General features: G+C 38.2%; 2 protein-coding genes across 3 annotated transcripts; one reads left to right on the top strand and one right to left on the bottom strand.

Moving 5' to 3' along the window:
* Positions 1–75: 75 nt before the first annotated feature.
* Positions 76–4,259, bottom strand: LOC106919188 (uncharacterized). Of its 2 annotated transcripts, none has more exons than XM_014989394.2 (2): positions 4,129–4,259; positions 76–1,977 (listed from the first exon to the last, which is right to left on the bottom strand). In XM_014989394.2, exon 2 carries the CDS (start codon positions 1,553–1,555, stop codon positions 395–397), a length of 1,161 nt encoding a protein of 386 aa, XP_014844880.1. In that variant the 5' UTR covers positions 1,556–1,977; positions 4,129–4,259; the 3' UTR covers positions 76–394. The 2 variants fall into 2 exon arrangements, with proteins under 2 accessions (XP_014844880.1, XP_014844879.1); XM_014989393.2 differs by lacking the exon at positions 4,129–4,259 and adding an exon at positions 3,591–4,030.
* Positions 4,260–4,445: 186 nt separating this feature from the next.
* Positions 4,446–9,378, top strand: smg9 (SMG9 nonsense mediated mRNA decay factor). The gene is made up of 13 exons (XM_014989390.2): positions 4,446–4,738; positions 4,828–4,902; positions 5,048–5,282; positions 5,950–6,047; positions 6,171–6,283; positions 7,126–7,237; positions 7,341–7,436; positions 7,574–7,659; positions 7,836–7,942; positions 8,046–8,153; positions 8,377–8,502; positions 8,588–8,732; positions 9,069–9,378. The coding sequence occupies exons 1-13, from the start codon at positions 4,595–4,597 to the stop codon at positions 9,145–9,147; spliced, it is 1,524 nt and encodes a 507-aa protein (XP_014844876.2). The 5' UTR covers positions 4,446–4,594; the 3' UTR covers positions 9,148–9,378.
* The last annotated feature ends 192 nt before the right edge of the window (positions 9,379–9,570 follow it).

The following is a 9,570-nucleotide window of genomic DNA, read 5'->3' as shown; positions in this document are numbered from 1 at the left end:
TGCATCTTTCCTCATGCATAAATGCGTTAAACAAGTGTAAATATTAGACAAAGATAACAAAAGAAACCGAAAATGTGGAGTTTATAGAGAGTGTTTATTATAAACGGGAAACAAAATCCAAACCTACGTGGCATTGTGTTTGAAAGTGTGTCAGAACAGTAGAGAAATCAGGCTCCTATTTTAATTTCTGTAGCCTGAAGATTTTATATTCTAAATTTGGAGAAAATAATGAACAAAAACGGATTTAGTATTTTCAATTGAAAATCAAATAGACAACTGTTATTTTTATTAAAGACTTTTGCATCTTCAATTGAAAATCAAAAATGCTATAGGTTTTTGGTTTTTCATCACTGGTTTCTAAATAAACCAAAACATGCACAGACCTTGCACTTCTTCAAAGGTTCTTCCTTTTAGTTCTGTTTTTAAGTTGGTGCCATATGTAGGCCGAAGGCCTTAAAAACACCAGTCCACAGTCACACATCAAGGGCATCCTGCACTTTTTATTCTCACTTTCTTTCACTGTCCGTCCACGTTGATTTCCTCTCCATGGTTTACCGTTTATGTGGCGCGTTAGAAGTTTTGCTCCAGAGAAAGTGTCACCGCAGCCAACGCAGATGTAGTTCAAGGCCTCAGCGTGCTGAACGCAGTGTCGCAGGAGGTGCAGCTGGTGCCTGAATGCACGGCCACACTGGCAGAGGTAGGAGCGCTGGCCTCGATGGAGGTAGCGGTGGCTGATGGCGAAGGAAGGTTGTCGGAAGACGGCGCCACACTGCCTGCAGCGGCAGGGCGTTTTAGAGCGCCATCCTGTGTTCATCCGCTTCATCAGAGCCCACTCTTGGCTCTCGTTCTCAAACAGGGCTAGAATGGAGAGCGTTGAAGAAGCTACTGCCTCGGAGCCCTGAGCGTCTGGAGTCGGGGTGGCGGGATCTACATGAGCCTGACCAACACATAGATTCCTCTTAGCAGCCTGGGTTTGGACGCTCGTGGCTCCTGCCAACAAAGATGAATCAGCAACGATGTACTGTTTGGTGCTGATTTCAGATGAGTGAACGTTGGTCAGATGGATTGACAAAGCTTTATCAGATGAGAAGAAGGATTTGCATATTTTGCATGCTTTCGGCATCGACTCGGAGCAGAAGAGCACCAAAGTGGACTTGACTCCCCTGGGACACGGGTGGCGGCTGAATGAGTTCTTGGTGGGGAGAACCTGACCACAGCTGTGACACAAATACAGAGGCATGTGATGTTCCTGTAGAGCGTCCTCAGTAAAAAAGTAGTGCTTGCACAAAACACACTGAAACTTGTCCTTCACCCCACGGCAGTAAAGCAAATGGCGCTTCACCGACCTGAAAGGTCCCCGACCGCACTTGCTGCAGGTTTCTCCATTTTTGATGGGGGGAGGTAGAGCAGTTTCCTCAGAATCAGAGTTTTCAGAGGTTTCACAAGAATCGGACGTCTTCTCATCAGAGTCACTTTGGGTGACAGTCTCCTCATCATCTTCACCCACTTCGTATTCCACAGTGTACTCAGATGTCTTGGGATACATCTCCAACATTTAATAAGTACTTAAGGTTTGATACTGAGCAATAGCGATCAGATTTTGTGCTTTGTTGCACAATAATATGACTAGAAATGCTCCACCATAAGAGAACACAATTTAGAAATAAGGAAAAGGCTCCAGTCTGGCTCTTTGCATGCCCCCAAAGTTTTCAGTAGGTAGAAAAAGATTGATGGGACAACAGTCATTATCCAGTGGCATGGTGTGAGCCTTCAAGCAATGAAAACATTTCTCCAGACCTGGCAGAGGCTTTGGATTTTGCAGTTCTGAAAGTGCAACATCAAGCTGCAGATTTGTTTAGCCACTTGCCAAACATTTGGTGTCTGACTGTTCACGATTCACCTGGGAATATGTAGATTTACCCACTGCTCATCAGCGGCATCAGACACACGGAGCTGCCCAGGGCAGCCTCTGGCTCCCTGGAAATTAAGTAGAGAAGGTTTCATCAGTTCTAATTAGAATTTGAACATGTCTAACATACACATCTGTACCTCAAAAATTACATAACGGAAAAATTATTTTATCTAAGTAATAGCTTTTAAAAATATTATACACATTTATTGCACACAGAACAATATATTTCAATTATTTCTGTTAATTTCAATGAAGTGAAATTAAAACCCAAATTATTTTTTTTAAATGTGCAAAGAACTACAGAAGAGTGATATTATGACAATCTCTGAACAACTTTGTGTAAGACCTCCAGCCACCTGCCACTGACAGCCTTGGGAAGTATGGTAAAGTTATTGCTAAAGAGTCTGACTATTCACAATGTGCTGCATCCAAGCAGAAGCATGTCAAAATAACTAATTTTGCTGGACGATAAATCATCCCAGGAGTTATCGCAATAAACGATAAAATTGTTGTTTTGAGACCATTTTCAAGTAATATGATGGCAATGGCATAATATTGCAAAAACTCATTTGCAAAGATCAATAAACACTAAAACTGGTGGACATTTTAAATATCCAAAATAAATAATCAAAACATTGAAACAAGTAACATGAATGTTAAAGTTTTTGTAAACAAAATGATGATGATTTGGGGGCAAAGATCTGTGGATCTTAGTTCATTGTGTCTACCAAAGTCCTTTCAGCCATCTACAAGAAAAATTTACATTTCATCTAGAGCTTTATAAAGATGCTAATTTTATTTCCCAACAACACTTGGTACCTGCTCACACCCCTAAAAGTACCAATTATTTAAAAACCAGGGAATTATAATGCATGATTGGCTAGCAAACTTACCTTAACTAGGTGCCATTATTAGGAGGAAGATGAAAGTCATCAGACAAGCTAAGAGCTGCTATTAAAGTAACCTGAAAAGCCATGCTATATTGATGCAGTATGAAATTGATGACTATGAAAGGAGGCCATAACACAAATGATTTGATAACATATATTTTTTTTAAATAAATTTATTATTGGTCTTACATAATATTCCAATTTTCTGAAGTTTTGGTTTTCATTTGTTGTAAATAATTATCTAAATGAACGGGAGTAAATGGTTTAAATATATCACTCTTTATGTTCGTATCATTTTTCTTTATTTTGCTAAATAGCATTTGAACACGTCTCACTTTCTCACGTTCTTAATATGTAATACGTAAGAGTACATTTTCACCATTATGAATCTAATTTTATCCACTTATAAGGAACAGTTTTGTTCATGTCCAAGCTAAGTTTGGTTTAAACATTAAAAGTTACCATTTACGAGTTAACTTTTCATGTGTGTAGCCTTACGGCGTGGTTAGCGTCTACTTAATACGGATTTTTCACACTTTCTGTCCATATGCTTTTAAAGTGATACACCTTGGCTCCTAAGAATCTGATATCTGGTATCTATCGATTTACAAATTATTAAATAATCCTAAAAAGACCAACACGTACAATGTCAACATTAATTGTTCATAATTTTCCCTCAGCCACGTGTAAATACTAAACCGAATGTTAAAAAGTATTTCTATTTACAGAAATGTTGCTAGGCAAATTAGCAGTATATCTAACTACTTGCACAGGTACTGTATACTTACCAACGGTTTTCTCTTGGTCAAGGGTGAGCACAGAAAATATAATTCCTCACATGAGATAGATTTAAATAACAAACATTTCACACTTTGAAAAATTACGTTTATGGCGTGCGTCAGAAGCTGTGGTTTAAGTAATATTATAAGTATTGAACTTCACATCAAAACGGATAATAAATATATATTAAAAAAAAACTCAGATATTTTCAAACTGGGGGGAATTTCTTGATGGCGTCCGAGAACATACCGGTTCCACCCACATCCTGTGTAGACCGGAAGAGGAGAGTGTACAACTATCGCAATGCATAATTATGTTCAGAGTAGCGATTCTACTTGAAATCTGACTTGACAATATATTCGACCGCCATTAAAATTTACAGTTTTGTCACATGACTTTAATATGTTTTAATGTATTTTGTTGAGATTTGTGTGATAGGCCAACAATTAAAATAGTGCATTACTTTGAAGTGGAAGGGAAAGGTACAAGGTTTCAAAAGTATTTCCAAATGAAAATCCGAAAATGGAGAAAAGTATTTGTACTTACCCCGTGAGTAAATTCTTTGTAGAACCAGCGGTTGATGCAAATACAGAAGCAAGTCTATTAACAAACGTTATAAATAAAATAACGAGTATATATATATTCATATAAATATTAGCAAGAGGAGAACACTAAGAACATATCTAAACAAAACCGATGTGTCGCGACTCATAGTGAGCGGAACTAATTATAAAATGCACATTTTAGTACGAGCTTGTTTGGTAAACGGAAAAGGCTGTTTGTTTAATTGCAAAGCGATTTACACGCGAGCGGAGTTATATAGTTCTTAACTATTACCGCCCCTGCGTACTGTCACGGTGAGCATAAGATTGATAAACGAGCATACCACCCGGAAGTGCTAGCTACATTTGTTTACAAGTGGGCTATACACATCGACATTGATTGAAACTATTTAGTAATTTGTTTAACTGATTTCCTACCGTTAGATATTGTATATTTGACAGCTGCTAATATGTCAGAGTCCGGTCACAGCCAGCCCGGGATGTACGGACAAGGGAGGAGAAGGAGGCGACGCCGGGGAGAGAGAGATGGACCCCCTGGACAAAATCTGTCTGGCCCTAGCCGCGATCGGGAATACCAGCCGAGAGAACGAAGGGTAATACCAACACACACTTTAAAGTAGGAGCCACGTCCTGTTTATAAGATAAACTGTTAACATATGTATGTGTGCAAATTTGTGGTCAGGATGGAAGTGAGGATCCACCAGGCCCCCTCATCCAAAAAACACCCATTATTCTTGCAAAGCCTCCAAGTGAAAGGGTAGGTCAGTTTGTTTTTATTTAGCTGCTTTTTAGAAAAGCCTTGTGGCATAGCCTTGTGTCTATGACAAGGCTATTAGGGTTTCTTACCCTAATACCACGTGATCATTTCTTATAACGTTTTTGCTTTGGGGTATTTTTCTAAGGCCAAACCATCACAGAATGCACCTGTTAGTGGAGCTCCACTCCTGGAAAAGCCCATAATGCTAATGAAAGCCAGGGATGATGGAGGGAAGCCAGGGACACCTCCTGAGGCAGCAGCTCAATCCTCTGGTCCTGGACCTTCCAAGGTAGAAAGGGAAGGTCAGAGACCCACACAACCTGTTTATCAGATCCAAAACCGAGGAATGGGGGCTTCTGCATCTGGCAATGCTGTAGACCGTAAGTCAATATAGCTTTAAAACCTTATTTTCTGTTTCAGTGGTGTTTAAAAATCCCTATAATTTATTTTATCTCCCAAAAAAAAGGTCTTCACTCTACAGAAAGTGAGGAAAACAGAATATAAAGCTATTAAACTAGCAGTGTCTGTGTATTTATTTATTTAACACTTAAACATTTACTGTATAAACTTAGAAAAAAAAAGTTTCAAGATTTCTTAACTGATATTTAGTTGCATAACCACTTTTTTACAGTACTCATGGGCAGCTATAGACTTTGATCACCATGGACCTGGTTATTTGTTGAGGCATCCCTTTTGGCTAGCATTCAATCTATTTAAATGGTAGTTTTCCGATTTGCAGTTTAAAATATTTGATACCTGATTTACTGAGCACTTCAGAGAGCCTTGCACTGTAACCAAATTTTCAGCCTCCAACCTCAATGGCTGAACTCCAAATTGCTCTTCCTTTGAATGCAGTCCTTTCATTGAAGCAATCAAAAGGATCCTTGTCACAGCTATTGACAAGCAGTTGTGACAATGGCTTCCTATTACTCCACTACACCTTCTAGTTATGTATTTATTGTTATTGTATGAATATAATCTTAAACTAAACCCAGCTGAATGTTGTGTAATAGAAGGGGAAATTACTTCTTTGTTTGTGATTTTCAGCCATGGTCGGTCAGTCTAAACTCCTCCATCCAGAGAAAATGAAGCACAGTATTAAGCTGGTGGATGATCAGATGAATTGGTGTGACAGTGCCATGGAGGTAACGTTTCTTTTTTACTACGTTTAACTTATCAACGTGTAGTCGTGGGTTAATGAAAAGGTTTGATTTAAAGTGTGCAGAATTAACTGAGAGAAAGTTGTGTTTTGTTGTGATGTGCTGCAGTATCTGAGGGACCAGACGGACATGTTGGTGGTGGGAGTCATTGGCCTGCAGGGAACTGGGAAATCAACCATTATGTCACTGCTATCTGCCAACACACCCGAGGAAGATCAAAGGTAAGCTTGGTGTTAGCACCTAGAATAAGACAAACCTTACACTGTTCTCAGTTTCATTCATTTGATGTAATTTAACTTATCAAATGAATGAATCATTAACTTATACTTTTATATAAGTTAAATGATAGTTATAGTGAAATCCACCTCCATTAGATGCATAATGACTAATGTTTTACTCTTGATTTTAATTCTGGATTATCATTAACTGTACATATGTTTAACTATTTTGTCACTTTGTACAGTGTAGCTCTAGATTAATAGGGAGTTTAAGTACTCGTGCTTGTGTGTAAAACTTCTGGTGCAATGCATTTTGAAAAAATTGAACCTGCATTATGGAATCTCAGTTTATCTCAACTGATATGCAAGACTAAAACCAGACTCTTTTCTCAACATCATCTCAGCATAAGACTGTGAAGTATGTATTGTATCAGAAATATAAGAATTTTAGTTCTGGTTAAACTCTCCTGAAATTAGTTTTCCCATAAAACTAAGTCTAAAGCATCACAAATGAATATTTAATGTGGCAGGTTTAACACTATGACTGTCACTTGTTCATAAGCAGAAATATTTCCAACCAAAAAATAACTGTTTTTGTAACAAAGGTAAAAGTGTAACAACCTTTTTTTCAGTTCGCTGCTAGACAGCAATAGGTGGACGGTGGCAAGAACTACATTGGCCTCATGATGCACTTTGACATACAGTGTCTGTAGTCTATGTGTTTCAAGTCTGCAAAATATAAAAAATAAAAAAAAAATATATTCTTTATAAATACAATGTCCCTTCTACTTATTACATAAAAATAGTTGTGCACTGTTGGTGGAATAATATTTTCTTCTGTGCAGGAGTTATGTCTTTAGACCCCAGAGTCAAGAAATCAAGGAAAGGGGAGGCAATCAGAGCACAGGTATAGATTTCTTCATCACTCAGGAGAGGGTCATCTTTTTGGATACACAAGTAAGATGTTTGTTTGCGCGCACTCTAATTGAGGATTCAGAAGAACTGAGTAGGAGCTTTATTTTTTGTAAATGCATCACTTCTTTTTTTTTTTTTTTCTTAGCCTATTCTCAGCCCGTTTATACTTGACCACGTTATCAACAACGACAGAAAGCTGCCCCCAGAGTACAACCTTCCTCACACATATGTGGAAATGCAGGTTTGTATCTGTCCTGCAGAGGGCAGTAGGCTATGGAGTATGCAGCATGAATCTTTACCTCAAACCCTTTAATTCATTCTTGAATGAAAGTCACACAAACAGGCTGACTCATTTATTCCTTTTAAATCTGCCAACAGTCTCTTCAGATCGCCGCCTTCCTGTTTACTGTGTGCCATGTAGTTATAGTGGTTCAAGATTGGTTTACTGACATAAACCTGTACAGGTAAGCACTTGTTTTTGTGTTCTTTTTGATTGCTTAAGCTTACAAGAAAATACAAGACAGAGTGATTCCGATTACAGCCAGAACACCCCTTTCTAAAGCAATGCAAAGTATGTAATTTATGTCTTTTGAGTCATGATTCTGTACAATGGATGTTGTGTAATGTTGCTTGTTGGTAGGTTTCTGCAGACTGCTGAGATGTTGAAGCCTTCCACCCCATCTGCAAGTCATGACAGCACCGGCTCCTCCGGCAGCGACGATGGTGCAGAGTACTATCCTCATATTGGTGGGTGTTCTTCTGGAGCCACAGAGGCACTGTTCCATATCAACCATATTTATTCATCTTGAAAATAAGAATGTCGCTACTCCCCCCACCCCCCTTCGTCCAGTTTTTCTCCAGAATAAGTCCAGACGAGAGGATTTCTGTCCGAGAAACGTTAAGAACATGCATACGGTGGTGGACAAATTGATGGCATATTCTCATCTTAAATACAAAGGTGAAAAACTCTACAAATACTTTTCTAAAAATGTTTGCTTCTAAAAGCAAAGTATTCTGAAATATCCAGTTTGAGCTGAAGCTATTGATAATATATAGCGGTTGAGTCTTTATTATTAAGAGTAAAGCAGTTGTTGCAATATGAGATTCAGCGTCACATATGCTTCAAGATTAAAAGCATAAACTTAGGTATTTTCTCAACCAATATTTGGTGTTCTTCACAGGTACATTGTCTATGTTGGATTGCAACATTTTTCCTGGACTGGCACAGGAATACCTTGATACCGAAGTCAACATGTTTCTGCTTCCGGCCCAAGAAAATGATGGAGAGGATAACTTGAACAAAACAGGTTGGTTAAAAAAACACATTTATATCAGAAAGGGAACACTTTGTCTTCTGTCACTGATTTAATTTCTTTTTCCCACTGTTTTTAGGAACAGGAACATATCCGCTGTTCTCTCTGCTGCCGGGTTACAGAGGTCACCCCACCTTTTCCACCATGGTCTCCAAGCTCCGCAGTCAGATCCTGGCCATGCCTCGCTGCCAGCTGTCCCACACCATTCTCACTGAGAAAAACTGGTAAATATCTCACACTGTTTCAGTGTTTGTGTTTTTCTACTTTAATCATCACAGATTTTTTTTTTCCCTATACCACAATGTAAAAGCAGAGGAATCTCAAAAAAGCACATTGTTTTCAAGGTGTAAAGTATTTCCCAGTAGGTTTGGATTTTAATAAGCGTTATAGCCTCTCAAAAACTGAGTATTCTTTACTGCATCTGTTAAACTTTAATAATTTCAGTACAGTTGCAAATATAACCACATTAAGTGTCAGCATGGACTTGCAGAGCTTTGTATCCTCATCTTTTTAAAAAAATCTAATTTCCACCATCTTTATTTTGATGTTTTTCTTTCCAGGTTTCACTACGCTGCACGTATCTGGGATGGTGTTAAAAAGTCATCGGCCCTCTCAGAGTACAGCCGCCTCCTCTGCTAAATTTTTGATCTTCAGGATAATTTTATATTGATATTATCTGAAGAGGCATCTGAAGAGAGGGACTCATTCACTCAAATGATGCACTGTACAGTTTAACTTGCTCCACTCAGCACAGTGGTGGAGGAGGGAGAATGTTAGAAGACAATACTTGTGGAGCAGTGTCTGTGGTAAAAACTATTTGTAAATTCTATTTCAAGAAAAACACAAAATAAAAAAAAATGTTGAATTAAACTGATTTAATGTGTCTGTTTATTACAATAGAAGACTTACGTTATTATGCTTACTGTAATGTTGACTAAATCTACGGTGAATTGTAAATAGTCTTCAGGTGTACGTACACGCTTGATGGCTTTTAAAAATTCAAATGTAAAATTAATGTAGTTTTTGTTTTCTCAGGTGTAATGACAGTGATTGTTTGTGTAG

This window comes from Poecilia mexicana, unplaced genomic scaffold, assembly GCF_051168715.1.
Source record: "Poecilia mexicana isolate PSO_F unplaced genomic scaffold, ASM5116871v1 scaffold_16, whole genome shotgun sequence".
Lineage (NCBI taxonomy): Eukaryota > Metazoa > Chordata > Actinopteri > Cyprinodontiformes > Poeciliidae > Poecilia > Poecilia mexicana.
This window is presented reverse-complemented; position numbering and strand designations above follow the sequence as displayed.

Coding starts and splice junctions, on each gene's coding strand:
- LOC106919188 (XM_014989394.2), bottom strand. CDS start 1,555: ATGTTGGAGATGTATCCCAAGACATCTGAGTACACTGTGGAATACGAA.
- smg9 (XM_014989390.2), top strand. CDS start 4,595: ATGTCAGAGTCCGGTCACAGCCAGCCCGGGATGTACGGACAAGGGAGG. Junction 7,437..7,573: donor ACACATATGTGGAAATGCAG/GTTTGTATCTGT, acceptor ATCTGCCAACAG/TCTCTTCAGATCGCCGCCTT. Junction 7,660..7,835: donor ACTGACATAAACCTGTACAG/GTAAGCACTTGT, acceptor GCTTGTTGGTAG/GTTTCTGCAGACTGCTGAGA.